This window comes from Mytilus californianus, unplaced genomic scaffold (genome assembly GCF_021869535.1).
Source record: "Mytilus californianus isolate M0D057914Y unplaced genomic scaffold, xbMytCali1.0.p SCAF_1, whole genome shotgun sequence".
Lineage (NCBI taxonomy): Eukaryota > Metazoa > Mollusca > Bivalvia > Mytilida > Mytilidae > Mytilus > Mytilus californianus.
This window is the reverse complement of record NW_026262581.1, coordinates 136,577,107-136,594,556: the sequence shown is the minus strand read 5'-3', so window position 1 is coordinate 136,594,556 and position 17,450 is coordinate 136,577,107. Positions and strand designations below refer to the sequence as shown.

At 32.4% G+C, this 17,450-nt stretch overlaps 1 protein-coding gene across 1 annotated transcript; it reads right to left on the bottom strand.

Annotated features, from left to right (window-relative positions):
• Positions 1–995: 995 nt before the first annotated feature.
• LOC127739094 (protein crumbs-like) lies at positions 996–17,058 on the bottom strand. Its single transcript, XM_052250688.1, has 4 exons — positions 15,576–17,058; positions 12,322–12,483; positions 7,559–7,702; positions 996–2,391 (listed from the first exon to the last, which is right to left on the bottom strand). Exons 1-4 carry the CDS (start codon positions 17,056–17,058, stop codon positions 1,502–1,504), a joined length of 2,679 nt encoding a protein of 892 aa, XP_052106648.1. The 3' UTR covers positions 996–1,501.
• Between the last annotated feature and the right edge of the window lie 392 nt (positions 17,059–17,450).

The window sequence follows — 17,450 nt, the reverse complement described above, 5'->3', positions numbered from 1 at the left end:
AACATGGGATATGCAAAGATATAATCTGAAATAAAATGCATCATTAAAGTGGAAAATTAAAAACAAAGGGATGTATTACGGACTCCGAAGTTTAAATTGCAAAGATTTAGAAATTTTATGAAGCAAAAGGATTGCACCACACCTCTTACATTAAAGCGACAGTCAGTTACCGATTTTCAAATCTCTTTAAACGATTAGAAAGAGACAAATCAAGGTAACAATAAAAAACTGAAGGAATCGCATGAACACCAAAGGAAGGGAAACAGGTGCGTTTACAGGATAAACGTCTCCTGCTGTGCATGCATCACCCGTCATGCGTAGGAAGACCTCATACGTAAAATTGCACCGGAGCACCTGAGATCACGTTGTTCAGTCTTTAGTTTTCTATATTGTGTTTTTAGACTATTGTTTCTTTTTGTCGTTATTCGTTTTTTTGCCATGGCGTTGTCATTTTGTTTCCGACTTCTGAATTGTAATCTCCCTTTGATCAAATATTTGAATGCGTCCACCAAGATAGAAAGAGTTGACGAAGTTCAAATTACTACATTAGAACAATAGGCTTTGAAATCATACCCAAAAATACAATTTGAAACCCTAGTAAAATTCACCCTTTTGATGTATTAGTATTGTTAAACCCTTTCAGCATCAGTCCTCCTCTGTCTTAACTTCAAAACGATGTGTTTGAGGATTTTTACAAGAAAAATATGCTGTTTAAATCTTACTGCGCACAACCTATTGAATTTCTGAATTTCGGTTTAAGAAATTTAATGCAATTAGGTTATGTTGCTTGGAATTTGACAGTAGAAAAGAAGAAAATCAAAGTGATTATGAACACCGACAGAATTTAGGTTGCTTTAATTTTGCACTGTGAAGTGAAAATTATACATTGCATTGTATTAAGCAAAATAACATATTGAAGCAATACTTTGAATTGAGATATCTTTCTTTGTCCTTAATTGAAGGTGGAAAATATAGATGCATACGCCATGCACTACTTTCTGATTTTTTAAAAAGTTTTAATAAAATAGTTTCGTGTCAAGTATGGTCATATACATACACATTATGTTGTTACTTTTTAAAAAAATATCTGAGTATATTTAATCAATTAATATAATCTAAATAATGTTCACCTCACTGCACTATGTTTTGTGTACTCACCAACACAAGAACATTAAATACCTGAAATATAGCTAACTAATATATCTAACAAAAGCAAACTAGCCAGTCACAGTTGAAATTCGATTGCATTTTGTGTAATAATCACCCCTACTAGAAAGATTTAGCGTTATCAAACTTATACAATATTTGCTATTTTATTTCATAATATACTATAAGTTTAAAAAATAATGGTAAAAAGAATGTAAAATGTTAATCTTGATTAGTGTTTGCCCTACGTTTGAAAGAAAACTGCCAATCTGTAAGTCGATACATGGACGGATAATATATAATGAATGAATAGGGTCACTGAGAAGGTTAGTTTTATGTACATGTATAGTTGATGTTATGTATGAGAGCAATTAAAAGAATCTGGATCAATAAGATCGAGGTAGTTGTTGATATTTGATTTGAGGTTAGATGGTTTTTCACCATTTATGTTGAGATCAATCGAATCATCTTGTAATTTCAATATGATTTCATTACTTTTGATTGGCTCTGATGTCAAGTAACCGTTATTGTTAATTTGTTCCGATGGTAAGTAACCATTACTGTTAATTTGTTCTGATGGTAAGTAACCGTTACTGTTAATTTGTTCCGATGGTAAGTAACCGTTACTGTTGATTTGTTCCGATGGTAAGTAACCGTTACCGTTGATTTGTTCCGATGGTAAGTAACCGTTACTGATGATTTGTTCCGATGGCAAGTAACCATTACTATTGATTTGTTCCGAAGGTATGTGCCCATTGGTGTTGATTTGTTCTGAGGAAAGGTAATCACTGCTGCCATTTGAAACTATAGATATCCTATTACTGCTAGAGGAATCTGATGATTGACTAACTAGTGGTATTTCTGATGTTTGACTACTGAAATTATAACTTGAAGGACTACCACTACTTGACATGGCTTTACGTTTTTCTTCTACATCTTTTTTCTTTGGCATTGATAAAACTAATTTTTTCCAGAACTTTTGCATTTTGAAACTATCTTCTTCACCAGGCCACTCCAGATAAGTCACTGAATGTATGATTTGCTCTAAGTTCGGATCTAATTCACTTCTTACAGAAGATATATCATCTAAAACTAAGGGAATAATTCTGTGTCGTCTTTTTAACATTTCTGTTTGAGCCATTTGATATTCAAACTTTGTAAATTCGCTCTGTACATATCGTGGAGTTAACAACATAATTGTTCGTCGACTCCCTTGAACTGCACGTATGATGTTGTTGGCAATTGCTGAATAAAGAGAGAATATATGTGCAATTATAATACGAATAACATAATAATCTTAATACTAACCACGACCTCCATAACCTAAGCGAAAATAAAATTCAAATGAAGTAAAAATATATAAATGAATACCGTCAAATATAATTAATGTTTTATAAATACTAAATATAAAAAAAAACAAAAAATGATAAATACACGGGACCGTTGTAAAGGACAGCTAATACCCTAAAATGCTAATACTCTGCTGTATTTTACATAATATAAAGTCACTTGCATACTTAAATAGTAAATAATTGATGTCAGTTCTTCATATTTTGTATCAAATATAAGATTTTCAAATGTTTGTATCTCGAGCATCACCGGAGAGACATCAATTGTCAAAATGCACATCTGGTACAGTAAAAACTGGTACCGGTAATGTTATTTCTACCGCTGCTAGTGGACTGTTAGTCACCGGCCCAGAAGTTCGGTACTTCAGTAGTGGCATGAATTTCGGGATATTGTTTTATTAAAATTTGCTGTTATAATCTTAGACAATTGAGAAATGTATCTTCCTCTTGGCGGGTTTGGATATTGTTTTTGGTCTTTTTCGTTTATATTGATCTTCATAGTTTGTATTAAGTTTTGGATTTTCAAATAGTTTTGCATCACTGAAGAGACGTTAATTGTTGAAATGCACATCTGGTGTAGTAACATTGATATCATTAATGCCATTAACATATATAAATATATGATGTGTAGGTCCTTTTTTGGATCTGGAACTAAATGCAATATAATCAAAAAGCAACGAAGGTAAATGTTACCTTATTTAAACGTGGACCTTCCTCACCTAACTGCAATTTTAATACTAGTAAATGTCTAAATGATTTGTAGTTGCTTTGATCTGAAAACCTAAACACGATGTATAGTTTGTTTATCATCTTCATTACGTGTTATAGTGTTCTTTTTATTTGTCCTTGTACATTTTTAACCTTTACTGTTCAGTCAATTTTTGATAATATACTTTTGGCGTGGCTTGGTACTTATATATCCCGCCGTTGTGTTATTGTGCTATGGTCAATTTTGTATTCTTGTCTTTCACTTTTGCTTATATTCTTTGTCTATAGAGTGTCTATTTGCCATTTTGTTTTTCTTTGTTGAAATAATTATTTATTTGTATAGTTATTAAAATTATATTACAATGTTGACTGCTGTACCCCATTTTTTAAAAAGGTTTACCTATTATGTCTGTTTGTTTTGCTCACACATTGTTCTCAATATAATGGAATTCTATGCGACTGTCATACAAGATAGAGGTTTAGCTAGCTATAAAACCAGGTTTAATCGACCATTTCCTACATTAAATAATGCCTTTACCAAGTTAGGAATATGACAGTTGTTTTCCATTTGTTTGATGTGTTTGGGCTTATGATTTTGCGATTTTATAAAGGACTTTCCGTTTTGAAAATCCCTTGGATTCGGTATTTTTGTTATTTTCATTTTTTGTAAGATGAAGGTGAAATAGTTTTAGTGTGAACATTGATTCATTATCTGTTTAAACATTATCTTCCTATCATTTCAAGTTGCTTATATCTGGAATACAAGGCAAAACGTAACAAAAGATATTCATGTCTAAAAAGATGGTAAAGGTTACCTCATTGAAGTCATTGAACATGATGAATTAAATGACATTAGATCTTTCCTCATTTTTATTTGTTTGGATCTTGACAAACAAAATTAATCTGGGACATAGCATAGCTGTAACTTTGTCAAAAAGTAAAATTTTGATAATTTTGGCATTAATGAAAGCTTAAGTATTTGGGATCACTGTAGAATCCTGTAGAAGTAGGAAAAACTGCGCAAATTGAAAAAGAAATGATGAACTATAACATCGATATACTGGGCATAAGTGAATGCAGGTGGACAGGTTATGGGTCAGTTATAACAACAAATGGACAGAAGATAGTTTACTCTGGGAGAAAAGATACTAGTAATATCCATAGAGAAGGTGTAGCCATCATAATGAATAAGCAAGCAAGTAAAGCTCTTATAGAATGGAAACCTATAGATGAGAGAATAATAACAGCAAGATTCCATTCAAAATATGTGAAACTTACTCTGATTCAATGCTATGCACCAACTAACGAAGCAGACATTGAAACTAAAACCGACTTCTATGAAAAGCTAAGAAGTGTAATGGAAGGAGTGCATGCCTATGATGTTGTACTGGTTAATGGAGACTTGAATGCAAAAGTAGGTAGTGACAACATCGGAGTGGAGAGAATAATGGGTAACAACGGATGTGGAACTTGTAATGAAAACGGAAATTTACTGATTGAATTTTTCGGACTAAATGATCTGGTTATTGGTGGTACAATGTTCCAGCACAAAGATATACATAAACTTACATGGACATCGCCAAACAGGAGAGACAAAAATCAAATTGACCATCTAATGATAAATGGCAGATGGCGGCATTCACTAAATGATGTATCTGTAAAAAGAGGGGCAGACTGTGGAAGTGACCACTACCTGATTATTGGCAAAATAAAATTGAAGCTCAAGAAAGCTCCGAAGATGAACGAGCTGAGCAGGAAAACATCTTATCTGCAGAGTCTGAAGGACAACAAAATAAGACAAAAATTCAATACTGAAGTAAAAAACAGATACCAAGTACTTCGTGAAATTGATGACAACAATGAAAACATGGGTGAAAACATAACTGAAATTTGGGATAACATCAAGGACATTTATACTAAAACAGCTGAGAAAGTATTGGGTTTGAAGAACAGAAAAAGAAAACAGTGGCTGTCAGACAAGACCTGGGAAAACATCAAAGAAAGGAAAGCCATACACATAAAACTTAATGCAGCTAAATCTAACAGATTGAAAACCAAATTGCAATCAGACTATAGAGATAAAGACAAAGAAGTTAAAAAAGGTGCAAAGAATGATATGAGAAACTATGTTGAAGAACTTGCAAATGAAGCTGAAGAAGCGTCAAAGCGTGGAAAGCTCAGTGAAGTATACAAAATCACTAGGCAGCTCTGTGGAAAGTCCAGGAAAAACGATGCACCAGTACTATCCAAAGAGGGGAAGCTACTTACTACAGACAAGGAAAAGTTAGATCGTTGGGCAGAACACTTCAAAATATCCTGAATAGGGCTGAAACAAACGATGATAGACCTGACATTCAACCGTTTGGAGATGCACTTGAAATAGACACAGAAGCTGTATGCAAAAATGAAATCCAAAAGGCAATAAGACAACTAAAAAATGGTAAAGCACCTGGCATAGATAACATCAGTGCAGAATTACTAAAATCAGACATAGAGTCAACAAGCGAGATACTACATTATCTATTTACCAACATATGGATAGATGTAGTAATACCAACTGAATGGGACAAATGTATTATTATAAAACTGCAAAAGAAGGGAGACCTGAAACTTTGCAACAACTGGCGAGGAATATCACTACTTTCAATCCCTACTAAAGTATTCCTCAGAGTCATCAAGAATAGAATTACTGATTCCATCAACAGTAAGCTGAAGAACAGGCAGGTTTTAGAAATAACAGAGGCTGCATTGATCATCTTTACCCTCCGAAACATCATAGAGCAATCCATAGAGTGGCAGAACAAAATAGTACTAAACTTCATTAACTTCCAAAGAGCATTTGACAGTGTAATAAGAGAATATATCTGGGACATACTAAGAGCATATGGAGTACCATCAAAAATAGTCAAGCTGATAAAGATATTCTACAAGTATGAATGTTGTGTAGTACACAATGGACAGCTTTCTGATTGGTTCTCAGTGGATACAGGCGTCAGACAAGGATGAATAATCTCTCCTCTTCTCTTCTTAAAAGTTGTTGACTAGTGTATGAGATCAACCTTAGGAAATGGAAACACTGGAATAAGATGGACACTCAACTCCTTTCTTGAAGATCTAGACTTTGCAGATGACATTTGCTTACTATCCAGCAACAGAACACATATGCAAAAGAAAACTTCAAGACTGAATACTATGTCAAACAAACTTGGGCTCAAAATAAACATCGAGAAAACGAAAGTCATGTCAATCAACGAACAATCAAATAAAATTCCAATAAAGATTGGATCCTTAAACATCGATGAAATAGAAGACTTTACATACCTAGGCAGTGTAATAAGCAGTGATAATGGGACCACCAAAGACATCAAAGCAAGACTGAGTAAAGCTAGAACATCCTTCTGTCAACTCAGACCAATCTGGAAATCGTCCTCCCTTGCCAGAAACACAAAACTTAAAATTTACAACAGCAATGTCAAATCTGTACTGCTTTATGGCTCAGAATGTTGGAGAATTATACAAACTGACTTCAACAAACTGGCTGCATTCCACAATACCTGCTTGAGAAGAATATGTAAAATCTTTTGGCCCAACAAAATAACCAATCGGGAACTATTCAAACTGACACGCAAAGAGACATAAGAGATGAAATAAAAACAAGAAGATGGAAATGGATAGGCCATGTCTTAAGGAAGGAACCAGCAAACATCGCTAAAGTGTCACTGAGATGGACTCCAACTGGCAAGAGGAAAAGGGGAAGACCAAAAGAAGAAGACATGGAGAAGAACAGTGGAAAGCGAGATGAAGGAGGTTGGGATGTCATGGCGAGAAGTAGAGAAGAAAGCACAAGACAGAGTGTTATGGAGAGAGCTAGTGTCGGCCTTATGTGCATCAAAGCACGAAAAGGATTAAGTAAGTAAGTAAAGTAGAATCTTTGTTGAATGTTTCTTTTAGATAATAAAAAACATATATAATATTAAAATAGGAAGGCGTATTTGCCCTGTTGTTCAGATCAGAAGTGCTTGTTTTTGTACTATCAAACTTCTGGGAACCAGTGCGCTCGAATATGCAATTAAAGGTGTGTTGAATTTTTCAGCACAAGTCAGGATTAGGTATAGTATTGACATGAAACGATTGCCACTTTATTTGAACTTTAGAAAAAAATAGCTATGAATGCTTGAAATTGCAGAAATTAACGTAGAAATCAATGAGAATATGAATTAGCGGTTTTATTCCAAACGAGGGAAGTTTGAATAACTAACTTACTGGCAGTTTTATTAATACAATATATCAATCTGATCACTTGCATGTCAGATATATAAGCATGTAGTTTAAAATAAACAAAAGTGTATGCTTACTGTCTCCTGGTATGAAATCTCTAAAGTGAAGACACAATTTAAAACCCATTTCCACTTCTAACTTGGAATATAGCTGTTTTAGAACAAATGATTCGTCCCTGTCGTCACACTTGTAGGATACAAATGCATCCCATTCTCTGTCATCTAAAACACAAATAATATATTAATACATATAAATGTTTTAATTTGTTCATTTTCGAAGACTGATTGAGTGATGCACTATCGTTTAATGAAAAATACTGGTCAAAGTATAAAGCTGAATTATTTTTTTGTGCATGTGCAACTTTTACGTTGTAGGACTTTTATTCTACATTTTAACTTTGGATTACTTAAATGTCCATATGTTCATTTCAAACCGTTTCCGCTGTTTGTGCTCCAACGTTGGAGGGATTAAGATAAAGCAGAAAAAGATGTAATAAAGACAACAACAAAAAAACGTACATCAGTACTTCCTCAATACTAATAGTTTCATTGGTTCGGCACTAAAATAGTAATTGACATACATTTTGATCAATAATTAATCTATAAAATTTATCATTTGTAAATTTGAGTTACCGCTTTAAATTTGAAGATAGAGTACCGATGTAATTTACGTTGTCATTTATAACAGAAAACAAACAGTAAAACATTAATGGGCCAAGAGCACTGGTCATTGGGTGTTCGTGAATAAAGCACCGATCATGTGATTTTATATAAAATGTAGTGACGATCACCATTAGGGAACATGCCAAATTCAGTTATACCATAATGACGAAGAACTACTTTACAACCAATGCTGGTCACAACAGGTATTTACGGAAACGTTTAGTCAAATACAGAAACACTTGTATGTTCAATTGTATATGTAAATGGTATTTTTGTTGAATACCTCATATTTTAGCCCATTTATTAAATACATGACATTGAAATGCTCTATATGAAAATAAGTAAAAATAACTAGTCATCTCAAAACAAAATTCAGCATATTGCCTTCTCAGTTTCAGGTTATTTGTAAAACATATATATATTCGACCTGTTAGTCAAATGCGTTTTGTTAAAATATCCTTTTCACTTTTTTGGTCTTTTGGAAAATGTTGTTTGTGCTGTATTTAGACCCCTCTAACAAGAAATTTGTTTTGCATGCACACGTATAAAATTGCGGTTTTTATTAAACGCAATCATAGGTTTGAACGTTGTTTTCAATTTAGACTTGTTTATATTTTTTCGTTTGGACTTGTATTATATTTACCTCCGGGTTTATATGATCCGTTCATCCTATTTTGACTCCTCAAAATTCAAGAGTCTACCCTAAATTGAGGTAAATTGTATGGCTTTTCAAATACCGTTTCGATTCCTAACATCACTGAAGAGACAGTAATTGTCGAAATCCGGATATGGTGTACAAAAACCTTTGCACCTTTTGTTCGCGGTATACCATCTTTTCCGCAAGTTTATTGTTTTCTGTTTAGTATAAAATTTATAATTAAGATCCATTTATTATATCGGTGATCCGCTTATTTGGCAATCGCCAATGGCAGTCAGCAGGGTTTAAGAACATTTGTTGTTCGACCTGTTAATCAAATGCGTTTTGTTAAAATATACTTTTTCACTTATTTGGTCTTTTGGAAAATGTTGTTTGTGCTGTATTTAGACCCTTCTAATAAGAAATTTGTTTTGCATGCACACGTATAAAAATTGCGGTTTTTATCCAACGCAATCATAGGTTTGAACGTTGTTTTCAATTTAGACTTGTTTATATTTTTTCGTTTGGACTTGTATTATATTTACCTCCGGGTTTATATGATCCGTTCATCCTATTTTGACTCCTCAAAATTCAAGAGTCTACCCTAAATTGAGGTAAATTGTATGGCTTTTCAAATACCGTTTCGATTCCTAACATCACTGAAGAGACAGTAATTGTCGAAATCCGGATATGGTGTACAAAAACCTTTGCACCTTTTGTTTGCGGTATACCATCTTTTCCGCAAGTTTATTGTTTTCTGTTTAGTATAAAATTTATAATTAAGATCCATTTATTATATCGGTGATCCATTTATTTGGCAATCGCCAATGGCAGTCAGCAGGGTTTAAGAACATCCGTTGTTCGACCTGCTAGTCGAATGCGTTTTGTTAAAATATACTTTTTCACTTTTTTGGTCTTTTGGAAAATGTTGTTTGTGCTGTATTTAGAACCCTCTACCAAGAAATTTGTTTTGCATGCACACGTATAAAATTGCGGTTGTTATCCAACGCAATCATAGGTTTGAACGTTGTTTTCAATTTAGACTTATTTATATTTTTTCGTTTGGGCTTGTATTATATTTACCTTCAGGTTTATTATCCGTTTATCCTATTTCGACTCTTCAAAATTCAACAGTCTATCCTAAATTGAGGTAAATTATATGGCCTTCCAAATACCGTCTCGATTCCTAACATCACTGAAGAGACAGTAATTGTCGAAATCCGGATATGGTGTACAAAAACCTTTGCACCTTTTGTTTGCGGTATACCATCTTTTCCGCAAGTTTATTGTTTTCTGTTAAGTATTAAATTAATAGTCAAGATCCATTTTTTTACATCTGGTGATCCGTTTATTTGGCAATCGCCAATGGCAGTCAGCAGGGTTTAAGAACATCCGTTGTTCGACCTGCTAGTCAAATGCGTTTTGTTAAAATATACTTTTTCACTTTTTTGGTCTTTTGGAAAATGTTGTTTGTGCTGTATTTAGACCCCTCTACCAAGAAATTTGTTTTGCATGCACAGGTATAAAAATTGCGGTTTTTATCCAACGCAATCATAGGTTTGAACGTTGTTTTCAATTTAGACTTATATATATATATATCTTTCAGATGCATGGTGAAGAGCAGGAATTTCGACTTCCTCATGAAAATGAGGATATGAGAGATAGGAACAGAAATGCAACCATTCAGCATGCAATTTTCGGACCTGTCAAAAAGAGTGTTCGTGTGTAAAGAGCGTAGCTTTCTCCTTACATAAGCCATTCGATTTAATATTCCACATTCAGAAAGGAATATAATTTATAAATTACAGATTCCCCTCTCATTGTGATGCAAATAAAGGATTATCTTCATCTCATCTTCCTCGATATATTCTTGGGTCATTTTTTGAATCAAATAAAGATCTGTTTTCATTCTAAATGATATTTTTAGCCTTTTTGTAAAAATTGCCTGAAAAAATTAGTCAATAAATAAAATGCATAAATCTAATAGAAATTTTCAGGATTTTTACAAAATGTCTAACTTCGGAAAAAGCCTGTAAATTAATACATACAAAAATAAGGAAATGTGGTATGATTGCCAAAGAGACAACTATCCACTAAAGTTCAAATAAAGTGGATGTAAGCAATCATAGGCAACCATACGGCCTTCAACAATGAGAAAAACCCATACCGTATAGTCGGCTATAAAAGGCCCCGACATGAAAAGTATGAAACAATTCAATTATCCATTCAAGATGACATTAAGACAATCACCATGACAAATTTCAACCAATTGTGTGTTTAATGTAGATCATGCATATGTAATTTATGAGAACCCTTATTCTTATTACGTGGTTAGTGTGTGTATACTATCTATTTCCGTAAATTCCCAAAACGAAGGTTCGACTACAATACTTGTATGAGAGACAAATAATGGATTTATCTGTTTTCAACAAGTTCCGTTTGCTGTTATAAATTATATTTCTTCAAAACGATACAATATACTTTCTATTAAAAACCTATAGTGTTAAATATGTCAAATAGTTTAAAACCTACATGTATATGATTTGTTTAATTAATGGTATAATTATACTGATTAAGAATGATTGTTTGTGTGTCATAGTTGGTTTTTTTTCCTTGTGTAATATAAAGTGCATTGTTATCCGATAAATAAATGAAGGATTTAAATCGCAAGTGCTTTGAATAATTAATATATATTTGTTCCATATTTGTAATGTGTTTTTAAACTTTTTTATTACTTGATTTAATAAAAGAATGATCTACAAATGCTTTTTAAAACTAAAACCTTGCTACTTTTATTTTTAAGAAACGTACATGCCTTAATCAGTATGACAAACATTTTCCAAGAGCTAAAATGCCCCATGTAAAATGCATAGTTATGAAAAGGACATATTTCTCTGAATCCATTTGATCATTAGTAGAATTTAATTCTTGAGTGTTACTTCATATGTATTTTACGGTTTTATTACAATAATTGTGGTGCATTCTACAAACAACAAAGGGTTGTAAAGCAATGACAAAGATGACTAAAAACTACATTATTTTGTTTCTGAGCTTGAAATGAAACAATCGTGGGCTGGAAAATTTTTCGAATTGTTATTTTGATCGACAAAATGCATGCAGTAATCAAACGAAATAATTGAACAATGTTCGCCAATTTGCAAAGGACTCAATGTTATTCATCTGCGACCTATTCTATTTCGGCACGTTATGGTGCGTTGTTTTTTAACTTTTGATTGGTTTTGAGACAATATTTTAAATAACTATCCACCAGAGACCAAACGACATGGATGATTTTTTTATGAATTCATGATTTTAACTTCAAGGACCCCAACTTATCCACTTGATAGTTATTTTTATTGAAGTACATGCAAATCTGACGGTTGTCTTTAATAGCAGGCCATGTGAAACTGAAATTCTGCAATATTATACCTTTTTATTTCTTGCAGTCACAGAAATGTGTATAAACAGGACAAACAAGTGCATTACACTTTCATATCGCATGTAATGTTTTATCTTACATGATTTAAATACAATAACTTACCATTGTCTTCATATCTTTGGAAATAATGTACAATTTTCATGATCAGTATGACCCTGTTTCTCCACATCCAGTAAGGAAGGACTACTAATGCCAGAACTAAGATAACAATCAAACCAAGACATACGCCAACAACCCACCAATACCACGTCTCTTCTTCCAGTACTAAATTGATAAAAAAATAGTTATATCAACATTTGTTTCCGTTATCAACATTTCAAGAATCTATTTTATATTTACAGAAATTGAAAGTTTGCAATCAAATATTCATATTGATAACAATTGCTCTAATATTTTCAAGAAAAGGGACCAGAATATTTCATTACAGCTTTTAAAAATTTTAAGCGAAATAATGGGATATTATCAACACTATAAAATATAGGATACACGGCTATTTAAAAGCTTGCATTTCGAATTCAGATAATTAAAAAAGTAATATTATATTTTTGAAATTCTTATATATGTTTATTTGCGTAAAATAGAAAAATTGGATATATTTTAATGTTCTGATAAATGGACAAATGTCAGAAATAAGACGTTATGACTGTTACACCATTTTACTTAAGGTAGTATGAAAATTTTGCCTTAAATAACCCCAAAAATGTCCAATCTTTATTGAGCAATTTGCAAGGTATTTGAATATGATTTGACTCACCTTGCGTATTTTGAAGTATGTATTAAAATATTTATTTCAAACAAAACCTCGTATTGACCATACAGCAGGTTTCCGAATTAAAGCCTAAATATACGGTTTTGGGAAAGATTAACCAATTCTCCACTTTATCATTTTCTACATAAGGAAAAACCTGTACCAAGTAATGAATATGACAGTTGTTTTCAATTCGTTAGATGTGTTTGAGCTTTTTATTTTGCCATTTTATAAAGGACTTTCCGTTTTGAATTTCCCTTGGAGTTCGGTGTTTTTGTCATTTTACTTTTTACACATCTAATGAAAACGTAGACAGCGACTCACACAAACTCTGACTTCTGTTTTATAGAACATTTCTTTCATAAATTTTTCGATGGTTAGTATTTTCGCATTTTGCTGTTAATTAAACTTGTTTAGCGAATAAAGAAAATTTATTCCTAAACTACTATTTTACTAATATTTATGAATAATTGGATGTTCGTTGTAAAAATGCAAAATTACACAATTTTTTTATATATTAAATCTGTTTCAATCCATATAACACCCTAATTATAGAAAAGTACTCTTGTTTTGTTTTTTTTTTAAATTCCTATTTTTGACCGACAAAATGCATGCAGTAATCAAACGAAATAATTGAACAATGTTCGCCAATTTGCAAAGGACTCAATGTTATTCATCTGCGACCTATTCTATTTCGGCACGTTATGGTGCGTTGTTTTTTATTACTTTTGATTGGTTTTGAGACAATATTTTAAATAACTATCCACCAGAGACCAAACGACATGAATGATTTTTTATGAATTCATTATTTTAACTTCAAGGACCCTAACTATCCACTTGATAGTTATTTTTATTGAAGTTGACGCAAATCTGAAGGTTGTATTTAATAGCAGGCCATGTGAAACTGAAATTCTGCAATAGTATACCTTTTTATTTCTTGCAGTCACAGGACTGTGTATAAACAAGACAAACAAGTGCATCACACTTTCATACCGCATGTAATGTTTTATCTTACATGATTTAAATACTATAACTTTTCATTTACTAGCTTCATAGAAAAGTACCCTTGCTTTGGTTTTTGGAAAAGTCATCAACCACACAAACAACAAGTATTTATGAACAGTGAGTTAACAGAAAATGACTGACAGATGTGTATTTATGATGAATGCTTAAACAAATGATAAATATTTTAAGGATGATTGGGTTTAATTGTTAACACCTTATTTAGTCTGGAGAGAATATCAAGGAATGTTGAAATGAGATTAAATGATTGATTAATTGATTGTTGCTTGCTTAACATCCAGTCTAGTAGCAATTATTTCATGCATATTCAGGACGATGTGAGAAGGTGTTATTGAGTATGCGTTAAGAACGATTTTTACCGATTCTCATATTGTACAAGCGTTTCTAATGGCAACACGATATGGTGTATCAATTCATGGAATCAAATAACTACGTGCACACGTAAAAAACAAAAGCAAAGGAACTTTTATTGTTGTTCTTCATCTCAAAGTTGCAGTGTGACCTTAAACGTGATGAAATCTCTATTCTCACTACAAGTTAAGACGGTCCCTAGTACCGTTTTTAGCAGGATTCTTTGCTAGATGTCGATCTCACTACTTATGTGTATAGAAACACACAGCGTTGGGCAATGTCAATAATAATATCTGGCAAAGAAACCTAACAAAACCAGTCATAAATATTCTGTTTATGACATTTTACATGTGTTTCCTTTAAACAACGAGGATAAAAACGTATTTGGTGACTCCAACTGACTTTTCTGATTCTTGTAGGTCCTAAGTATCAATTTATGTTTTAACGTTGGATTTGATGTCATTGTACAGTTGTAGCTATGGTATTAATATCTAAATGTTGATACGTTTCTAACCTCGTAATTCATTATAATAAAATTGTGTATGCATTAGTGGTTTCATTTATAAGAGGCCATTGATCAAATATAAAGTAAATGTCGTGTCATTTGACCAGCGACTTTTGACATGGATGTTTTATTCACATATACTAGATAACATTAATTGTAATTATTCTAATGAATCATGTTCAAACCTTTTAGTAATATACGATGATTCTATATACGAATAATACGTACATTGTTATTCTAACTACATAAAAAAAGGATGTGTAGGAGCATCTATCAATTTTTACTACTTATTTGTAACCGTCCGATTCCACGTCGAGATGTTTTTTTTTTGCTAGATTTTGAATTGATTTTCCAAAAAAATACTACAATTAAAAAAATAAAGTCTTTTTCTTGAATTGCGATTTCTATATTCGATTTTACAGAACGTTTTGATTCTTTATCTCGTAGCTTATTTGTATTCCAGTATTAAATTATTCTTAAGTTCAGAAACGGAAAAGATAGTAAACAAGTTTTCGATTGAATTTGAACAAAGAAAAATAATAAAATAAAATAGTTATTATTTACTAGTAGTTAATGTTTAAATCTTGAAAAAGTGTCACGGAACTCATTTAATTGTTGACAATTTAATAAAGAATACAACTTTGAATTTAAACAATTTCATATATATATATATCATATTATCTCGTAACTTATTTGTATTCCAGTATATCATATATAGTTTCGTCTTACCTTTCGGAATGATTTTATATTCACAGAATTCTCCTTCGTAGTCAAAGTTACAGTTGCAAAATTCTGTTTGATTCATATCTCTCCTACAGCGGCCGTGATCACTACAGTATTTACAACATGTTTTTTCACACATGTCTCCATCGGCTCCAGGATCACAAACACATTTAATCAACTTGGAGCCAGAAAGTTCATTTTGACATTTTCCATATCTACAAGGAAATATACCCATACATTTTGTTCGGTTTTCTGTGTAATTGTTGGAACAGACATGTCCATCAGGAAATGAGCCATTTATTTGTCCAACAGTCGTTGTTGATATCGTAGTAGGCATTGAGGTGAAAACAGTCGTTGCTGATATTGTAGTTGGTATAGAAGTAAACGAAACTAACAATTCTGTTGCAGTATTACATACTACAGATCCTTCCTCTAACTCACAGCCGTTCGAACAGTGTGGACAGTCTAATTTATCACAGAACATTCCTTCCCAATTACTGTCACACACACAGTAAAAACGCATTCTCTCCTTCTTGCAAAATCCATGAACGCAAACAAAAAAATTTTGTAAACATGTTCTGTTTTTTAAAGATCTATATAAGTCATCTTCAATATCAACTGCTGTTCTTTGCACCATTGTTGATGTTTCCAACGTAACAGAACTTTGTTCAGATATTTCTGATGTATGTTCTAAACATTGGACAATATTATTAGAGATGTTACAACCCTTGGGACAATTTGCTGGACAGTCGAGCTGATCACAAAGATAGCCGTTCCAGTTATCATCACAAACACAACTCAGTGTTTCACGTTTACAGTACCCATGCACACATGCATTAGATCCATTAAGACATTTCCGTTCTCCTATATCACTGTGGGTTGCTGTTTCTGTAGTTAGAGATATCACTGCTCTCTGTTGAATTAGTGGTAGTTGTCTCCCTTTCACAGGGTTCCTGGTAATTAACGTAATAGCTGTTGTTACTGGTTCTGTTGACTTACACTCTATTCTATTATCAATCAACTCACAAAGTCCTTCACAAGACAGGGGACATTTCAACCTTTCACACTTTGCGCCAGTCCAGTTAGGATCACAGCTACATTTCATTCCACCAGAGCAATATCCATGTTCGCATATCAGCATTCCAAAAAGACAGCTTCGACTAGACCTAGGTCTCAGAGTAGTCGTTTTAAATTCTGACGAGTTTTGAAGTACCAAATTAGAAGTTTCTAAAAAAGTAGTTGTTTCTGTTGAAGAGGCTTTTAGAACTGAAGTTGTTGTTTCCTGTATTTTAAGGTCGGCTATTTCACACTTACTTCCAGTATAATACGATAAACATTTACACGTTTTAGAACAATTATCAGTGTTTACAATACATGTACCTCCATTTTTACATTCGGCCGATTGACAGGTAATAGTACATTGTCCCTTAATATAAATCATATATACTGAAGTCATAACAACAGCCAAAACCAACGGTCTATTTTCCATTTTTACAAATATTTCATGAATGTTGTTTATACAAACTCATAGTTATCATAAAATGCCAATACTGAAATAAATAGAAACTAAAATTTCCGATCACATCGTCTATATTGAAAACATCATTACTATCCGTCACGGTACAATACGTACAAACTAATCATAAAGATGTCGTTAAATCAGAGTGACAGTTACAAATATCATTGTATATTGGCCTGCTTTATAACATCTTACAGTATTATGTTATAATTTACGTCTAAATACACATTTATATTGACATTTGATGTTCTCTAATTAAGTCATTTCTACGTCTCACAATGTGTTTATGTTTTTTCATCAAATAACTTCACACTTTTAAGTACCGGATAAAAACAATAATTTTGGTAATTTTATATGAAATA

Excerpts from the sequence above, each read along its gene's own strand:
- LOC127739094 (XM_052250688.1), bottom strand. The coding sequence starts at position 17,058 with ATGGAAAATAGACCGTTGGTTTTGGCTGTTGTTATGACTTCAGTATAT. Across the intron at positions 12,484-15,575 it reads ATATAAAATCATTCCGAAAG|TACTGGAAGAAGAGACGTGG; the intron begins GTAAGACGAAAC and ends TTATCAATTTAG. Across the intron at positions 2,392-7,558 it reads AGATTTCATACCAGGAGACA|CAATTGCCAACAACATCATA; the intron begins GTAAGCATACAC and ends CTCTTTATTCAG.